Raw genomic sequence first — 21,056 nt, forward strand, 5'->3', positions numbered from 1 at the left:
TTGCCATGACAGAGTTGTATAGTGTTGTGGTCGATGTCGTCCTGAAGGGTCTAGGCCCAAAACGTCAGCCTTCCTGCTCCTATGCTGCTGCTTGGCCTGCTGTGTTCATCTAGCTCTACACCTTGTTATCTCAGATTTTCCAGCATCTGCAGTTCCTACTATCTTGTCCTGAGGCTAGGTAGTTTTGTTCTATTTTGTTCAAACAGCACACAATTTGGAGACAATGTGGCAATTTATAAATTCCTAGTCTGGAAATAAAACCAGTCTGACTCCAAGTTAATACACAGCCAGATTCTAAACAAGGCCTCATACCTAAAATGCATTGTCTGACCCGAGATGTCACCTCTGATATACTGATAAAACCTTTATTTTTCTTGGGGTATTGACTTGAAAGAAATTCTGGGATTTGCAAATTAATCCTTTCTAACTGATTAAAGATTTAACAGCCATCTTAGGTTTGTTCAATACATTCACATCAGTTCTCTGACTCTTTGATCGTTTGCTTATAAATTCTGTGTCTGATACCACCTCTCTCATTGACACCTGAAGGAGCAATACTCAAAAAGCTTGTGTCTTCAAATAAACCTGGTGTGATTTTTGACCTTGGCTATCCCAGTCCAACATCGGCACCTCCACATCATCACATTGAAGCTAAGTATGCATTATGATAAACATTATTAACACAATGTACCGTGCCACAGTGTTTCCTACTTCAGAATGTATATAAATTATAATGTTAAACATCTGGAATTGTGATGTGGATTTACAAATTTAGAAAAACAAAAAATGGAGGGGTCCAATGAATGCTAAATACAAGTGTGCATACATTGCAAGGATACAGATTTCAATAAACTAGATTTCAAAATTAAAACAGTCAAGACAAAGCAGCTTGCAGTGAAGCACGTAAGCTTTCGAATTATATGGTCATGTTGTCTCTGAACACACCATAAAGATATGCTGAGCAAAGGTCTAGCATTTTGCTAAAGCAAGAGGTCAAAAAAATCCGAAATCAATCAGCATCCTCTTAATGCATTTTTCAGCACTTTTCTAGTGACCTCAAGGGAGGTCGGTCTGAGAGAATGTCAGCCACTTGCTTGATTTCAAACAATGTGTGGCCATGATTATTTGAAAAGATTAAATTATTTTTAAACATATTTAAAAAAAAAAATTGTTGTTTGGGCACGAGTGATACCAGCAAGGCCGTATTATTTCCTAGCCCTCACAGACTGCAATATGGTAATGACTAGGCAATCTGTTTTTAATGGTTCATTGAGGGATAAATGTTGACCAGAGGACTGGGAATATTTCCCATGCTCTACTACAAAATATTGCCATCATTCTTTTGCACCCACCAGAAAGGATGCAAGGGCCCAAATTTTCAAGTTTTGTCCTCCAAAAGTGCAGTCATCTTTCAGCACTGGACTTCTGGAGATCAACATAGGTTTGGTGAGAAAGTGACCTTCCCTGCATCATAACACATGATGAAATCCATTTTTCTGTATCCATTTGCATTGCTTGCATTGAGGTGCAGAGAGGAAGTTAGCAACAAAATTATGACAATCGAGAAATAGTCAAATCTGCCTAGGAAAAATAGTGGGGCTTCCTGTGAGGTTATCAGTGACTCAATAATTCAAGGGTTACTGAGGAGTGAGTTATAAGAGAGAATAAGGAGTAGGGGAATAGCCTCCATACAGAAAAAGTGCTGCTATCACTCTTCTGCTCAAAGTAGTTCTGTGTAACTGGGGCTAACAAAGACAACTTGGGAACCATTTGATAACTCCCTGTATTAGGACTCATAGAAGCCCTGAAGCCAGAAGGTGCAGTTTAGTTTTATTGTTAGAGCTTAGGAAAACCCCTGGGAGGTGTGGGAACTTGGATGCAGCTTGTGGGCCAGAAATAGCTAAATCCAGCTGAGAAATGGGGGTTATAAAGAAAAGCCACAAGCAGAGACTGAAATAGAAATTATTGGAAAAACTCAGTAGGTCTGGCAGCATCTGGAGAGAAAGCAGAGTTAATATTCTGAGTCCAGTTACCCTTCTACAGAAGGGGATTTGCTTCGTGCAGCTAAGATTGAAACTCTGAGAAACTGGCAGCAATACTAGCTAGATGAAGCTAGCTGTCTGCAGCCAAGCTGGAATTGTGCCTCTAAACAGGTGTTGGAGTGTAGTGTCAAGAACTTTGGGAGCACTGTCCCAGGAAAGGAGAGTGAAAAATTAGAATTTGAGCTGCTGTTGAGGTGATCCGGGATGGGGCAGCTTTTGAGGGCATTTCAAGGCCAGATCTGCAAGAGAGAAGAGTTCATAGAACCTAGTGATGTTTTAATGAGTTTTACTGTCACTGTCACTGGGAGAAAGTTGAGATATCTTGATTGTATTTGATCACAGTTCTTCTGCTATCTGCATTTACCACCGATTAATTCTGAATGTTAAAGGTTGTGTGTGTATACATCCATACAGTAATGTTCACTTTTGTTTGTTTAACATTGTGAAAACTTGCAGCTTCATTCTCTAAGTAATTAGGATCTCAAACTTTATCCAGTTGAAGAAAATAGGTTACTGGTTCCAAGACAGATTATAACATAACTTGATGCCAAGAACATGAGTTCAGAAGTAGGGATACGCACCAATAATTGTACAATGTCAAATACTATTTGTGTTGTCTCAGATACTCAAGCAGTCTATGTCCATATGCAGAGAGATCTGTATATATCTAGAATTTCACTGTTAAGTGGCAAGCACCACACAAGTGTCAGGCAATGACCATCTCCAAAAGAGAATCTAACTGTCGTCCTTTGACATTCAAGGCACTACTATTGCTAAATCCTCCGCTATCAACATCATGGAGATTACCATCGACAAGAAACTGAACTGAACTGAACTAGTCATATAAATATAGTAGCTACCAGAATAGCTCGGAGGCTAGGGTTCCTGCAGCGATTAACTCACTTCCTAACTTCCCACACCCTGTCAACAATCGACAAGGCACAAGTCAGGAGTGTCATGGGATACTCCCCAGTTGTCTGGATAAGTTCAACTCCAACAACACTCAAGAAGCTTGCCTGGTATTGCATGCATCCCACTTTCAGCATTCACTCTCTCCACCATTGATGCGCAGTGGCTGGAGCATGCACCATTTACAAGATGCACTGCAGAAACTCACCAGGACTCCTTCGAGAAGAGTTTCCAAATCTGTGATCTCTACAATCTAGAAGGACAAGGGCAGCAGATGACTGGGAATATCACCCTCTTGCAAGTCTCTCCTCCCCAGGCCATGCACCATTTTGACCTGGAAATATCCCTCATTCTTGTTGGGGACCAAATTCTGGAATTTCTTTTCCAACAGTACTGTGGGTCCCAACAACTGTAGCATCACCTTCTCAAGAATAATTGGGATGGGTAATAAATGCTGACCAAACCAGTGATGTCCATAACACACCAACAAACAAACAAACAAATAAATAAATAATGTTCCTGGAGTGAAACATGAACATTCAAATTCTGAGTCAGAGGCAAAACTGCTATTAACTGAGCACAGGTGACACCTTCAAGAGGTTCTGGGTCACAGAGACTTAAGCTTGCTGATTCTTATACTCAAACAAGACAGTTGTAAACCTAAGCTGTAGGAGGAGAGCTACCATGTTGGAACAAAACAAAATAATCAATAGTTTTCTCAGTTCAAAATGTCTTTTTTTTAAAGCAAAAGTTTGCTGGTCAGTAAACTTTTGCTGGCCCTTGATTAAATGTTGTCATCTTACCTGGCCCCATATACATAAAAGCAGTAGATGTGAAAAGTCAGCAGAGCAATGATGTCTGAAACAATGGACAAGGCGACAGTCAAACCAAGACATGCTGCTAATCCAACGTACCACAGGATCATCTCAATAAATGGAGACATCAGATGGATATAACCTATGGAATAAATACACATTGAACTGATGTTGTCGTACTTAACAAGAAACTTGACAAAAGTTCTGAGTGAACGCTATTTAAAATGCAAGCAATGCTGAATTGCAATTGCAAATGAATACTCATCATTAAAGCTTTCTCTCTAACCACTTTCTGTACCTACAGATATTAATTTGATAACTTGCTTTTCTGCAACTAAAATTACCATTCATCATATTCTTCTTAGAAGGAGTTACATTGGATAACTGCTCACCATAGAAATAAATTGTGCTTTCTCCCCCGGCATAAACAGTGTTCTATTCAGAATCGAAAATGGAGGTTAACTTTCAACTCGACTAAAATTTTCAAGAAAGTATTTGCTTCCCTTCGAATTCACCGAAAGCAAACTAAACAATTTCTCCAATCTTCTTCCCACAAGAGGGAACATTAACTTTTTTGTTCTATAACTATTCAATCATTGAGTCATTCAGTCATTTTAATGTCAAAATACAAGAAATAAAGAATGCCATATGTAAACTTCATAAACAAGTACAGTACTGTTACAGTTGGTAATGTTACCTATGTTTACCAACATAGCTGTTAAAACGAAGAGGACTGTTAAATTTGCTTTCTTAAGGCTAGCTGTGTCTTCTAATGTTGTATTTTGATGGAACCATCAGACTTATTGTTATAAAGATGGAAATCACATCTGATTAGTTTCAGCTTTAACCAAAATTGCCAACGCAAATACTAAAAATGATGTGTGGGAAGAAAAACATGAATATAAAAATGCTAGTAACTAAAACAAGAGCTACTCTGTGCAAAAGGGTTTGGCAAATCAAAATACTTCTTTAGAAATTTAAAGACTACAGAAAGGATTTCAAATTACAATCGGAGAAACGACAATAAAAATTCTTGTCAAATGTGTTCTCTCTGGAAATGCTACCCGACCCATAATGCTTCCAGTATTTCTGTGTTTGTTTCAGATTTACAGAGCTATTGTTGTTTCTTAAGAAAGTTCATGTTCGCTAACAACCGTGAAAATCTAAACCAGTTTTATCTTCAGACTCAAGAAAGAACAAATCAACACACCCTAAACTACTGACTTTTGAAGTGTGGTCATTTACGTAGGCAAAGTGACAATTTCAGAAGTACTGGCAGGAGGCAGAGAGTGGTGGTGGAGAGTTGCTTTTTTTGAACTGGAGGCCTGTGACCAACAGTGTTCCACAGGGATCAGTGCTGAGTGTGCTTTTGTTTGTCATTTATATAAATGATTTAGACAAGAATGTAGAAGGTGTGGTCACTATGTTTGCGGATGACGCCAAAATTGGTGGTATGCTGGACAGTAAAAAAGGTTACCTAAGATTACAAAGAAATCTTGATCGATTGGGTCTGAGGAATCATCTGAGGAATGGCAGATGGGAGTTTAATTTGGTTAAATGCGAGGCATTGCATTTTGGTAAAACAGAAAGGGCAGGGCTTGTACAATTAGCCTTGGGTAGTGTTACAGAATAGAGAAACCTAGGGGTTCAGGTACATAATTCTTTGAAGGTTGCGTCACATATAGACAGGGTGGTTAGAAAAGCATTTAGCATCCTTGCCTTCATTGCTCAAACTTTTGAGCAAACAAGTTGGGACTTCATGTTGACTTTGTACAGGATGTTGGTGAGGCCTCTTCTGGAGCATCGTGTCCAGTTCTGGTGGCCCTCTTATAGGAAGGATATTATCAAGCTGGAGGGGGTTTGGAAAAGATGTCCAGGATGTTCAAAGTTTTGGCAAAGATCTGTATCTGTGGATGAGGTTGTTGACTTGCTCGCCAAGCTGGCTTGTTCTTGTTCAGACGTTTCGTCACCATGCTAGGTAACATCATCAGCAAAGCCTTCAATGAAGCGATGTTATTCTACTCCGCTTGAAATTTATACTGTCTGGTCCGTTATGGTGAGTAGTGTCATTTCCGGTTTTGATCTGTATGGGTTTGTATATGGGGTCCAATTCTATGTGTATACACTCAGACAATGAAGGCCATCAGTTCAGCTGGGACAAGGTAACAATAGTAGCCCAAGCCAAACGTAGACATGCACAGGAATTCCTACAGGCACGGCTCTCCACCCGTAATGCAATCAACAAACATAGAATTGGACTCCATATTCAAACCCATACAGATCAAAACCCCGGAAATGACACTTCTCACCATAACGGACCAAACAATATAAATTCCAAGCTGAGTAGAATAACATCACTTCATTGGAGGCTCCACTGATAATGTCACCTGGCATGGTGACGAAACGTCTGAACGAGAACAAGCCAGCTGGGTGAGCAAGTCAACAACCGTACAAGGATGTTGCTGGGAATGGAAGGCTGAAGTTATAAAAATAGGCTGGCTAGCCTGGGACTTTTTTCATTGGAGCGTCGGAGGTTGATGGGTGATCTTATGGAGTTTTAAAATCATCAGGGGTATAGATAAGGTGAATGGCAGGTGTCTTTTCCCTAGGGTGGGGGATTTTAAAACTAGGGGGCATATGTTTAAGGTCAGAGGAGAAAGGTTTAAAAAGGACGTGAGAGACGACATTTTTTGTTTTTACAGAGTGAGTGGTTTGTGTGTGGAATGAACTTCCAGAGGAAGTGGTGGATGCAGGTACAGTTATAACATTTAAAAGACATTTGGGTAAGTACATGAATAAGAAAGGTCTGGAGGGATATGGGCCAAGCACAGGCAGGTGGGACTAGTTTAGTTTGGGATTATGGTTGGTATGGGCTATTTGGACCAAAGGCTTTGTTTCCATGCTGTATGACACTATGACTCTACAGCAGCAGGGAATTACTTACTTATCCAAAGGTGTATGTGATACAGGAAGAAGCGTCCCAGCACTTCGTCAAGTGCTTTGTTCATCTTTAAACCAGCAGGAGCTCCCATCAGCCACTCTAGCAGTTCCTGCAACTCCTTTGCAACATGCTGTTATCACAGAAATATTTATTAATGTCTCATCTTCACAGATTCTGGCATGAAAACACTCAACAGACTTAGATTTGACATTACATGTAGTGCAACTCCAGCCTGGTGAAACCATATTTAAAAAGAAATCACAGACAATCTGGATAGGATTCAGCACATATAGTCAATATTTTTACAAAAGTTTCTGACACGTTATTCTAACAGTAAATTTTAACTGACTGGGGAAGTAGTCCGTTGTCACTGAGTTTGATGCACTATTTACTTGACTGATACTATTTGAGATCAACGACTACAGCTGCATTTGCAATGAAATTTAGTTTCAAACCACTACTTCAATTTAAATTTAAAATGTAGTCTAACACACTATTAGATGTTAAATGACATTTAACATTCTTCACAAAATTTATATCTGATGATTTTGTCCAACTTAACACCATAGTCCATGTCTACGATTTATTTAAAAAAGTGTCCTTCATTGCTGTATACCATTTGTGTATGTATTGAATCAGCCTATGCTGCTAAAATGTCTCTTACTCTGGTCATGTAGTGTGAACTTGACAATTCTATAAACCAGAGATAGTAGGAACTGCAGATGTTGGAGAATCTGAGATAACAAGGTGTAGAGCTGGATGAACACAGCAGGCCAAGCCACATCAGAGGAGCAGGAAGGCTGACGTTTCGGGCCTAGGCCCTTCTTCAGAAATATAAACCAATCTTTTGTAAGTAAACTTACTGGTGCCTGCCACCAAACACAGGCCTCTTCCACCTCCCAAGTCCCCAGCTCTACCCAGGACCATCCCCACAATGTGCCTGGCGCCATTTACCACGTGGTCACCATCGCATCACCCGTGGATGCCACGGATCGCGTCACATCCGCCGATGCCGGCCACGTCACTTCCGCAAGCCATGCCACCGCTACCGCCATCCACACCATGGATACTGCCGCTGAGGCCAAGTGCTGCCTACAATAAGGACGCCGCTGTCGCCGCCCACATCAAGGACAATGTCACTTTTGCCAATACCGTTCTGCCCACCCGCCAACACCGCTCCACCCACTGCCCCCACAGCCACCAGCTCCACAGCCAATGCCAGCCCCAAGTCCTGCCAGGTCTTCACTATCCCCCAAGACCTCCCCCTCACTGAGGACGAATGGTCAGTCCTCAGTAAAGGACTCACCTTCATCGCCCTCTACCCGAACATCAATGAATACCGCTCACGCCTGGACGTTGAAGTTTTTCTGCCGCCTCCGCCTCATTTCTTTAACCACGAGTCAAACCCGTTCTCCTGCCTCCAACACACCCCATCGCCTCCTACCCTCCCTCGACCTCTTCATCTCCAACTGCCGTTGCGACATAGATTGCCTCAGCCTCTCCACACCCCTCACTCACTTCAACCTCTCCCCCACAGAACATGCAGCCCTCCGCTCCAACCCTAACCTCACTATCAAACCCGCAGATAAGGGAGGCGCAGTTGTAGTATGGCGCACTGACCTTTATGTTGCCAAGGCCAGGTGCCAACTCTCTGACACCTCCTCCTACTTCCCCCTTGATCATGACCCCACCCTTGACCACTAAAACATCATCTCCCAGACCATCCATCATCTTATCACCTCAGGTGACCTCCCACCCACAGCCTCCAACCTCATCGTTCCGCAACCGCGCACCGCCCATTTCTAACTCCTTCCCAAAATCCATAAACCCGACTGGCCGGGCCGACCCATTGTTTCTGCCTGCTCCTGCCCCACTGAACTTATCTCGACTCCATTTTCTCCCCCTTGGTCCAGGAACTCCCCACCTACATCCGGGACACCACTCATGCCCTTCACCTTCTCCAAGACTTCCAATTCCCTGGCTCCCAACATCTCATCTTCACTATTGATGTCCAATCCATGCATACTTGCATTCTCCATGCAGATGGCCTAAAAGCCCTCCGCTTCTTCCTCTCCCACAGGCCCAATCAATCCCCCTCCACCAATACCCTTATCCGCCTAACCAAACTCATCCTTACCCTTAACAACTTCTCCTTCAACTCCTCCCACTTCCTACAGAGTAAGGGGGTGGCCATGGGATACGTGGAGCGTCTTTGGAGGATACGTGGAACAGTCCCTCTTCCGCAGCTACACTGGCACTAATCCCCACCTCTTCCTCCGCTACAATCCATGACTATATCAGCGCCACCTTGTGCTCCCATGAGGAACTCGAACAGTTCATCAACTTTACTAACACCTTCCACCCCAACCTCAATTTCACTTGGACCATCTCTGATACCTCTCTCTTCTTCCTGGACCTCTCTGACTCCATTTCTGGTGACCACCTGGAAACTGATATCTATTTCAAGCCCACAGACTCCCACAGCTACCTAATCTACACCTCCTCTCACCCATCTTCCTGCAAGAATGCGACCCCCTATTCCCAATTCCTCCGCCTCTGCTCCCAAGATGAGGCGTTCCACTCCCGAACATCCCAGATGTCCTCGTATTTCAAGGACCGTAACATCCCCCCTTCCGTGGTCAAAAACACCCTCAACTGCATCTCTTGCGCTTCCCGCACCTCTGCCCTCACACCCGCTCCCCGCAACAAAAACAAAGACAGAATCCCCCTTGTCCTCATGTATCGCCTCCGGATTCAATGTATCATTCTCCACCACCTGCAATCTGACCCACTACGAAAGATATATTTCCCTCCCCACCCTTATCTGCCTTCCAAAGGGACCGCTCTCTCCACGACTCCCTCGTCCGCTCCACACTCCACACTAGCCCCACTTTCCCGGCACTTTTCCCTGCAACCGCAGGAGGTGCTACACCTGCTCCTATACCTCCTCTCGCACTCCCATCCCAGGCCCCAAAAAAACCTTCCACATCAGACAGAGGTTCACCTGCACATCTGCTAATGTGGTCTATTGTATCCACTGTTCCCGATGTGGCCTCCTCTACATCGGTGAGACCAAGTGGAGGCTCAGAAACCGCTTTGTAGAGCACTTGCACTCGGTTTGTGACAAATCACACCTTCCAGTCGCGAACCACTTCAATTACCCCTCCCACTCCCTGGACAACATATCCATCCTGGGCCTCCTCCAGCGTCACAATGACGCCACTTGGAAACTGGAGAAGCAGCACCTCATATTCCGCCTTGGGAGCCGACAACCCAATGGTCTCAATGTGGACTTAACTAGCTTCGAAATCTCCCCACCCCCGACCTCATCCCAAGACCAACCCTCCCTCTCATCCCTGCCTCCTTGACCCATCCGTCTTCTCTCCCACCTATCTGCTCCTCCCACCTCACTGACCAATCCCCACCACTACCTACCTGCACTCACCTATCACCATCCCACCTACCTTCCCCAGCCCAACTCCCCACACCATTTATTTCAGAGTTCCCTTCCCCTCCCCCATTTCTGAAGAAGGGTCTCAAGCCGAAACTTCAACTTTCCTGCTCCTCTGATGCTGCCTGGCCTGCTGTGTTCCTCCAGCTCTACACTGTGTTATCTCAGACTCCAGCATCGGCAGTTCTTACTATCTCTTGTAAGTTTATTCTTTGATAGTACAGAAGTCACATTGCACGTAACCTGACCTCAATTAAGCCAGTAAAAATGATTGTGTGAAGGTGGACACTTTCTGCTCAGCTGTTGAAGATCATTCAGCAAAGGTTTATAAATTAAAACCTAGAAATGGACATAAAAGTGACAAAATTTCTCCCAATAGTTAACATGTTTTTTTCAAAAGATTAAGAGATATAAAATTTCTTACATCAGCAACTGGAACAAGGGCATCCGCCAACTGGCCAATTCGATTCTTCTCATAAAGCCAGGAGATCAACAACAATCCAAGAGCCACATCAATTAAGAATGAAACAAACAGGTTGGCTTTTCTGGAAGAAAATAAAATGTTTTCTGGAATATATCAAATGCTGCCTTATCAAAAAGTAAGTTGGAGAACTTTGGTGAGTACTTGACTAGCAATAATTCTACTAGACCTCCTCGAAAACACAACATGGCAAATTTAATAATTCCCCAACAAACAGGTTAGTTTTTAACTTTAAATTTCTCAAGTCGTTGACTTTTGTGGCTAACAGCAACAGGTTGCTTTCATTTGACATAGGAGGTCAATAGTTAGAACATCAGCTGTGAAATGACAAGTTATGAACGAATGCCTTAACAGCCTGACTAATTTCTACACAAACATGTCTATCGGACTCATAGACATCCAACAAACTATTAGCAGTCTAATTACAAATAATTTAAGATAGAATTTTTTAAAAAATCGAAGTATTGAAAGCTAATGTGGTTTCTTTCCTCTGGAGACTGTAAATCGCGTCTATACATTTGCAAGTGCAACTGTCATCCAGTTGTAGAAATGAATGTACCTCAAATTATTAAAAGACTGTTCGATTTTAGTTGGCTTGCTGTCCTAGTGGGCCACCCTAACTGGATATATAGTTGCCGTTTTAGATCAATAAGTACAAGTGGACAGATGTCATTTTTTTTTATGGTTGAGGTTAGATACCAGATTTATTCATGAAGATAAAAATGTCAAGCCTACTGTACCTCATAAACTCCGAGTGACTCTGTGCTTTTGCAGTTGTTGCGATAGTTTGCAAGTGATCCAAGCGATGTGCAAGCTGCACACAGGTTGAGAGTTTACTCCATAAAAAACACAGAGGCCACATGTTTAACACTCTACAGCAAAAGGACAAAAAGAACACACTTTAATCTCTTATGCGTAGTATAAACACAGTCTGGTACATTCTGCATAAAGAGGTTTAGCTGTCCTTGAAATGTCAAACATTGGAAGAATATTTTATGATAACTACAGTTGTGAACTTTGAAGCTTTCCTTTTTTTAAAAAAAAAGTGATCTGAACTGTGTAGCAATTATGCACAATAATTTATTTGCCTATAAAATTTGTTACACATGACCCTAAAAGCAGTGCAACGAGTACGTTTCTATCTCATCAAGATTATACAGATAAATGGCCCAGATTTTGCTTGAACAGGGTATGCACAGGCATACACCATTTTTTAAAAAAATTTTTTAGGTGCACAAAGCAGCTGGAAATGCAAACTGTATCAATGCTGCAAGGGAAACAGGGCATCCCGGACCATGATGAACAATGGAGTGTACCATTCTTAGAGATTAAGGGTTAAACAGAACAGCTCCAGGGTTGATTGTAATTTATTATATTTAAATTAGTTAATTGGGTGAGTTGATGGTGGGTTTTACAAAATAAAAAAAAACCCGGGGAGGGTGCCTGTTGAGCGATGTAGTGCCCTTCTTGAGTTTGAAAACCCAGGGTCAAGTCCCATCTCCTCTAGAAGCTTGTAAAAACAAGTTGATTTAATTTTCTTATTGGAAAAAAATGAACTGGAACCTTTAGGGGTCTTATGGCACATTGATAGTCCCTACTCGCAACTGCCACAGAAGTGTGTTATAATCAGAACAGGTTGATTAATAAAAAGGAGCTGGGTTCTGCTGCCTCTGGTTGGCAGTTTGTTAATTGTTAAATCGGATAACCTGGTGGTGGGGCCAAGCAGGTCAGAGGACATCCTTGTGGGCCTGTTTAAAATTGCCATCAACAGGTACAGGCAGTGGATCGTGCAGGGCACCATAATTTCCAACTGCCTGCCTCTCTCCCACGGTTACATCGGTACCTGGGTGTCCTTGAAGAGGAAACATATGCTCTCCCCTACTCTTGAGACTCTCAGAGACAGGTGGACACCATGGGTCTGGGGAGCATCATCTCCTATATAGACCGATTTAAATCATTCCTTTGTTTCCTTCCCTTTTATTTGATGTTATTGTTTCACTGCCCCGGGGGGTAGTTTGTAATTTTGTTAATTGAATGTTTTGTTCAATTGGTGGCAAATCTATTTTAAGAAAAGAGCTGAGTTCTGGGGTTTTTGTGGCACAGTAATAGTATCCTTACCTCTAGATCAAAAGGTCTGGCTTCAACTCCCACCTGCTTCAGAGGTATGCCATTTTGTATCTAAACAGGTTGATTGAAAATACTAAAGAGTTTGAATTTAGTTTGGGTTTATTTTATACATTAAAAAAAAGTGGGTTCTTCTTCAGGTGGGTGTGGGCTTCTAGACTGTTGGAAACTGGTGTTTTGGCCAAACTATAGATTCACAATAAAACCATTGTATATTTCGAAAAGTAATTTGTTACCTAATTTAACATATGGATATTGGTTTGTTGAACAGGGTGAATCTGTAACTATTTAATAACTAACTAACTTAATTAGTGAGTTTGAAGGACTAAAAAATAAAAGGGATGAAGGTCTGAGATGGAATGTGAATTCAAGTGAATGAAGTCAATCCCCAAGCTGGCAAAGAAAGAAAGATTGGATTAAACAAAGTGAGAGTCAGAAAGGAGAAGTTTTTCATAAAAACAAATATGAAATCGTACAAGTTTATAACCTAAAGGAATAAAGGCACTGTATTCCCAAGTGTTCACAGTCTGAGCAAAATTGATTGGCAGTCATAAGTAGTGATAATGTTCTCATTTGTTAGTTTGAGAATTTGAGAATTGCTGAAATAAAGAAATTTTATTGAAGCTTTTCATCTTGCACTCATGAGGGCAGTTTACAGGAATACCAATTTAACAGGAAAATTAAGTTAATATTGTGTAAATTTATATCACGGTATAAATGTTCGTTTTCCCCTTTAAATTGATATCCTTTTGAATTGTTCTGATGAATGCAAGATGAAAAACTTCAATAAATTTTTTCTGCAGCAATATTCAATGGTCACATTATTAAAAGGATATTCAATTACTAGACCTGGCTTTCTATGGCAAGTTTAGTTGGCAATTCACATTCAAATACAGCAAATTTATGAAAATCTGGATGGGATAAGAGTGAGATGCTGCTTCTGTAAAGTTGGTCAGTGTAAATCAGCTAATATGTGGTCATTTGCAATTTACATACAAACAGTCGTAGAAATATGGAATTCTGAAAATGACAAGTGATGCTAAACTAATTGTTCAATTTAAAAGTGAGACTGATAAAACTCTCAGTTCAATTTAGTCAGGGATATGGAACAAATGCTAATGTTTGGAGTTAGGTTGCAGATCAGCCATGATCTCACTGAATGATGGAACAGGCTCATGGGGTTGAAGGTGCTCCTGCTGTTTCTATCCACACCAGTTTCTAACCTACACAAGCACCATACTGATTTCTATTTGCTCTCCTGCTGACAGCTTCAATTACAGGAGTCATGAGAGTACAACACTGCAAGGTCATGCAGTACCACTACCTCAATGGCTTCAATAGTGCATGAACTTCAATTGCAGCATGTTGAGAGAGAGAGGGGGAATGATGCAATTAGAAAGTGGGACCATAGTTTCATCATACATCGAACTTTCAGGAAAGCTTATGTGCCAGATTATATGACCTACAATACATTAAAATTTTATCACAGCTCCAAGCTCAAATCTCATCTGCTCAGTTGATATACTGGCTTACTGACCCTCAATTTTTGAGATGAGGTTCCTTTTAGCAGTCATTCTTCTAGGCACCATAAATATTTATCTATTTTGTTTAGATTTATTCAGCTTTTACTGCAAGATATGGTGAAGTATGTTTAAGGCTGAGATTGATAGATTTCAACACATTAAAAACATATAAGAACACGGAGTTAGTGCAGGAAATAGATGATCAACCATGGATGGTACAGTGGTCATTTGCTGCCTTATAGCACCAGGGACCTGTGTTTGATTCTAGCCTTGGGTGGCTGTCTGTACGTTCTCCCTGTGTTTGTGTGGGTTTCTCCTGGGTGCTGTGGTTTCCTCCCACAGTCCAAAGATGTTCAGGCTAGGTGAATTAGCCAAGCTCAATTGCCCCATGTTGTGTAGGCTGGGTGAGTTAGCTATAGTAAATGCAGGGTTGTGGGGGGATGGACACTCTTCAGACTGCTGGTGCAGACTCAATGGAATGAATGGCCTTTATCTGTACTGTAGGGATTCTATATTCTCACTAAACAATGAAGCAAGCTGAACAAGCCTACTGCTGTTCTGATTTCTTATATAATGCTAGGAAGTTCCAAGTTTAGCTTTTGCATTTCTTCAGAAAGTATGATTTAAATATTCACATTTTTGTGAAGACTTAGTGTGATCCATTTTGTCAGAAGAGACCAATGTGAAATTTTATAAAATGTACTTCTACCAAGCTCAATGTTCTCACTAAGCATTGTGGCTGCCTAGGAGCTATTGTACAGGCCCCTCACAAATAACAGGGGTGTTTGACCACACAATAATATTTAAGGCATTGCACACTGAAAAATTGATCTCAGACAAGGTAACTAGCAGTAGATTCCCCAAGGTTGAACATGAAATCACTGGGCCTCACTAGCAGTAACTTCAAAAGGCCACTAAAAATTGGAAAGTAGGCCATTTGACTCCTTCAGCTTGCCCTGCTATTTAATAAGATCAAAGCTGATCTAATTGTGGCCCTATCTCCACTTTCATGCCTGTCCTTCATAACCACAGACTCCCTTATTGATCAAAAATCTGTCAAACTCAGCTTTAAATACATTTAATGACGAAACCTCCACTGGTCTGAGGAAGTAAATTCCAACCACTAACAGACCCATGAGTGAAGAAATTCCTCCTAGTCTCTGATTTAAATGGGGAGCTTTATTCTAAAACTGAGCCTCCTGGTTCTGGATTCCTCCCACAAGGAGAAACAGCTTTTCAGTATCCACCCTATCAAGCCTCCTCAAGATCATGTATGTTTCAACAAAATCACCTCTTACTCTTGACAACTCCTATGAACATAGGCCCAACCTGTTTATTTAACTTCCACTATGACCTTCCGTTGCACTTACAGCCCTTTTTAAAATCAGTGTAGTGTGAATCTACGGAGAGCCCTAAGTCCTGTGTTTTTAACTTTACACTTGTTTCAGAAACACTGTTGGAATCTTGTCAACAACAGCCATTGATTAGGGACAGGTTAAATGGAACATGAAACCTCCACCAATCTGCTATTTTAGGTCTACGGTGATAGGGCTGGAGAGTAGGACTAACTGGGTAGCTTTCACAGGAGCTGGTACAGACATGATGGGCCAAATGGCCTCCTTCTGTACTGTAAAGTTCTATGATTCTAATACTGAACCTTGTATTTCACCCCCTCTCCAATTTCTTATGCAGCATCTTCTAAAAAAGCTTAAAAGAAAACGTGAAAATTGCCTTTATAAAGGGGAACCTTATTTGCATTCAAGGTTATTTTAGATTAAAAAAGATTGACAGATGCTCTACAAGGATTCATGTTGTGTGAAATCTTTATGGCCATCATGGTGCAGCAGGTGAAGGCAGCAAATGATATGTTGGCCTTCATAGCAAGAGGATTAGAGTACAGGAGCAGGGATGTCTTGTCACAATTATACATAACCTGGTAAGATCACACTTGTAGCACTGAGGGCAGTTTTGGTCTTCTTTACTGAGGAAGGATGTTCAGCTATGGAGGGAGTGGAACAAAGGTTTACCAGATCGATTCCTGGGATGGCAGGACTGACATATGAAGAGAGATTGGATAGCTGAGAACTATATTCATTAGAGTTTAGTAGAATGATGGAGCTCTCTAGAGAATTCTAACAGGAAACGACAGGGTAAAAGCAGAAAGGATGTTCCCTATAACCGGGGTCACAATCCAAGGATACAGGGTAGGGTATTTAGGACAAAGATAAAGAGAAATTTCACCACTCCAGATAGTGGTGAACCTCTGAAATTTTCTGCCACAGACAGCTGTTGAGGCCAAATCAATGAATGTTTCCAAAAGGAGTTAGATACAGTTCTTAGGACTAAAGTGATCAAAGAGTTTGTGGAGAAAGCGGGAGCAAGGTACCGAGTAGAAAAATCAATCATAACCATATTGAATGGCAGAGTAGGCTCAAAAGGCTGAATAACCTACTCCTACTTTCTGCCTGTGTACAACATCCACTAATTACTCCAGTTTCACATACTGAAGTTGGAATTTACATTTATCGCTTATTCCTAAACTCAACTTGAATGGGATATGGAAAGTGGATCATGCTAGCGTAACCTTCACCTCCAGGAGTTTCATGAAATCAAACTTTGTCAGCAGCTGTCCTGCAAGATATGCACTTAAAAATAAAGTCCTAAGCGAAACAGCTTAAGTAAACAACAGTTAGCTCCTAAAAGGTCTACTTGACAAACTCTCTTAAAATTGATCTACACGTTTTGGTATCTTCTCCAACATCAATTACCTGCTTTTGCAGACACTGGATATAAAAGACAGCAGGAAGGAAAGTACCACACACGCAGGAACTGATGCTTGTTTCAAAAGTTCCACAACAACACTAGCTTCTCTTCCTTCTGACTGCCAGTGAGTAAACTTAATCACTGTTTCATCATACTTATCAATCACAAAAAACAACTCGCATTTAGCGACAGTTTCAAATATTGTGGCAAAGTCTGAGGTAATAACTTCTGACATCACTCCAGCATGATTATCATCTTCTGGAATTTTAGTGTCCAGAGGATGCAATTTTGACAGCATCACCTTGCGTTGATCATAGTGGATTAAGATGACATTTTTCTTGTTGTTCTTTTTGCCTTTTTGAACCACTTCATAGTCAAAAACTGATGTTCTCTCTTTCCCCTGTGTCAACTGGAACCACAGATCATGGGGAAAGATTGAACTCAGGTCTTCCAGAAACTGGCCAAGGTCTTCTTTTGCCCGAAAGTTATGGCTGTTCCAAGATCCGAGCACAGAAACATCTACATTAGTTAGAGCTCTGATCTGCTCAAGGCACTGTTTCACCTGGCCAGGGATGAAAGGATAGTGAATAATTGCCAGGACAACTGCAGCATTCTGCTCTGGAATCCAACGACCTATTAGGAGGCCACTTTCTGCTTCAGGGCAGCAACTTGGAAAGAATAGCTTGATAACCATGTTATATCTTCACAGATTCCTGGTTCTGCATCTGTAATAACAAAAAGGAAAGTCTGAGACAGTCGCTGAAGCTGCTGTAGCTGAAACACCGACTTTTCACGAAAGATTCAAGAATATGACAATAATTTTTAGTTCAATAGATAGCAATTTTGTTATAGATAACAATTAATACAAATGAAATGGCCCATTTCGCCAGCAGTTTCATTTGTCAATATAGCATCAATCCAAAGAGACTGATCAGAGTTGTAGTGGTAATGTAACAGAACTTGTAAGCTAGAGGCTAACAATTATATTCTGGTGACAGGTTCAAATCCCAATATACCTCCTGGCAGAATTTAAATTTAATAATTCTAGCATAGTAAGATACTTTTATGGTCACCATTATGAAGACTATCATCCATTGTTGTAAAAATCCATCTGGTTCACTAATAGCTATTAGGGAAGGAAATTTGCCGACTTTTACCTAGTCTGGCCTCAACAATGTGTTTGACTCTTGCCCTTGATGCTCCTGAATGCCCTGGAGCCAAATGGCTTGCTAGGCCATTTCAGAAGCAATTAAGAGTCAACCACATTACTGTGGGCCCAGACTAAAGGTCAGATTTGTGTACATAAATGAAAAATAGGCTTGTCTGAAAAGCCTGTGCCCTCAACACTATTATTAAACAATGTGCCAATTTTGCTCCAAAGGTTATTCTACAGGTGAGGTGAACACAATTCTTTTCTGAACAATTAAGCATCTCACTCAGGCGCTCTCTCTCCCACAATGCCAAATACAAAAAGCTTATGGGCTTTATTATTTCAATGGCTATTGTCCATTAAGCTGCTTCATTCCACCAACTTCCCTGCTCCATAAATTATTTTTGACCACTGACTAAACTTCAACTCAGCCTTGGCTAGAATCATTCTCTAACATTCACAGTCGTCCAATCCTTGGCTTTTCCATCCATTCTGATTATGTTTTCACAACTGAACCAACCTACTCAATTCAGAGGTGCTCATAGGAATCATTGCAATCCAGCTATACACTTCCATTCCCAGAATGACCATTTCAAATGATTACATTTAACAATACATGTTTCCATGGAGAAAGAGGCCATTTCTCCCACTATATCTTCACCTATTCTTTGCTGGAGAAATCCAAAACAAACTACCTTGCACAGTTCTCTCCCTTAGTCCTACATTGTCCTCAGCTTCAAAACATTTGTCTTTTCCCTGAATAAATGTGATGTGAACCTTAGCTAATCCTTGTGAAACAGCATTAAATAAAGATGCTTCATTTAACCTCCTAACACTTACTAATTATTTTAAATTAATGAGAGGCCTCACCTTAGAATTCACCAGTTTCAAAATCTCCCTACCCCTGGCCTCATCCCATGTCCAACCCTTCCTCTCGTCCCTGCTTCCTTGACCTGACACAACCTGTCCATCTTCTTTGCCCACCTATCTACCTCACCCTTCCCACAGACCCCAATCTCCACTATCCCCTGACTGCATCCACCTAGCACTATCTCACCTAAGTTCTCCCAGCCCTATCCACCCCTTCTATTTATGTCTGAGCTCCCTTCCCCCTCCCAGTCCTGGTGAAGAGTGTAAACCTGAAATGTCAACTTTCCTGCCCGGCCTGCTGTGTTTTTCCAGCTCCACACTGTTTTGATTTTAAATTAATGACTTCTCACTTGTGATTTGCCAACCACAGAAAAAAGCCATTTCTATACTTGGTATGGTAACTGCTCTGCCCAAGACCACAAGACCACAAGAAATTACAAAGAGCTGTGAACAAAGCCCAGTCCATCGTGGAAACCAGCCTGCCTTCCATTGACTCCGTTTATATGTCCCCCTGTGTCAGGAAAATAGTCAACATAATCAAAGATCCCTCCTACCCAGATTAAACTCTTTTCCACCCCCTTCCATCAGGCAGAAGATACAAAAGTTTGAAAATGCGTACCAATAGATTTAAGAACAGCTGTTACCAAACTTATGGACAGACCTCTCACGTATTAAAGTTGATTTTTCTCTGCACCTTCTGTTCGAAAGTTCAGCTACCTCACCTCTAGTTAAAATACGCAATAAAATGCACAGAAACATTTACAAAGAAAACATAACTGCACACAAGAGTGGCAAACTTTATACCTTAAAAGCTGAAGCATCAAAACAAAATTTAAGATTGAAATGGAAATTCCAACAAAACTCAAGAAGCTCAACACTATCCAAGATAAATCAGCTTGCTAGATTAGCACTCCATTATTCACCTCCTTCAACACAGATGCAGGGGACAGTTTTGTACCATCTACAAGATGCAATGCAGTTGTTCACGAAAACATTTCCAAAAGCACATTCCAAACCAGTGTATTGTATTACCTAGAAGATACAGACAGCAGATACATGGGTACACCATAACTTGCAAGTTCCCCTCCAAGACACACACCATCCTGATTTGGAAATATATTGTCCTTCCTTCACTGATGCTGTGACAAAAATCCTGGAACTTCCTCTCTAACAGAATTGTGGATGTTCTTATACCCCAAGCACTACCGTAGTTGAAGAAGGTAGCTCGCCAACACCTTCCCAAGAGCAATTAGGGATGAACAATAAACAGTGGTCTAGACAACAATACCCACAACCCACAAACAAATAAAAATGAAAATCCATGGAACCATTCTTGTATGTCTGTTCTAGAGACTCTCCTATGTGTGGTACACAATATGAGAGTCAAAACTCCAGCTGAGGCCAAACCAGAATTGATAAAAATTCACCATGACTTCCGTTCCTATGCCTCTTTTCACATAAACCTCAGGAGCCCATACGCTTTGTTAACCATTATCTCAAACTTCAGTGAGTTGTGTGCATATACCCCAAATGCTCCTGTGCTCCATCTTTAGAAATGCGTCTGTTGTTTTGTTATGCCTCTGCTCATTTTTGCTATACAGTTTTCAAAAAAGGGGATTAATTAGATGTTTAAACATTAATTATTTGCAAGGTGACAAGTGAATGAGATTAGCAAGTTGTTGATGCAGAGTGGCAACACAGGAATGGCAGGCTAAACATCCTGTCTGCAATAATCTATTCCACAAACATAAGAGCTCCTCGGAAAAACTGCAGTTCACACTACCACGCACTTACAAGAACACTGGTGCTTTACTGCTGTAAGGACACATTCCCCTCTCTTTCCACCAGTTTCAAACCCAACCTCAAATACAACCAGACAGCTGGCAATGGGGGAATGTGTACGTGTGGGGTGGTGTGGGGGAGTTGGTTAATGCTAGGATGGGTTACTAAAGACGAAAGGGAGGAGAGAGTGGGGAAGGGGGGGGGA

General features: G+C 41.4%; 1 protein-coding gene across 1 annotated transcript; it reads right to left on the minus strand.

Moving 5' to 3' along the window:
• Nucleotides 1-3,754: 3,754 nt before the first annotated feature.
• Nucleotides 3,755-21,050, minus strand: LOC109936873 (phosphatidylinositol glycan anchor biosynthesis, class Q; the record flags this gene model as incomplete). The annotated part of the gene is made up of 6 exons (XM_048593461.1): nucleotides 20,864-21,050; nucleotides 17,055-17,774; nucleotides 11,380-11,511; nucleotides 10,583-10,703; nucleotides 6,711-6,837; nucleotides 3,755-3,908 (listed from the first exon to the last, which is right to left on the minus strand). Coding segments are annotated over exons 2-6 (1,223 nt in total), but the record flags the coding sequence as incomplete, so codon positions are not given.
• Nucleotides 21,051-21,056: the final 6 nt, after the last annotated feature.

The sequence above is a fragment of the Rhincodon typus genome, unplaced genomic scaffold, assembly GCF_021869965.1.
Source record: "Rhincodon typus isolate 14 unplaced genomic scaffold, sRhiTyp1.1 hic_rhity00002917, whole genome shotgun sequence".
In the NCBI taxonomy this organism is placed as follows: Eukaryota; Metazoa; Chordata; class Chondrichthyes; order Orectolobiformes; family Rhincodontidae; genus Rhincodon; species Rhincodon typus.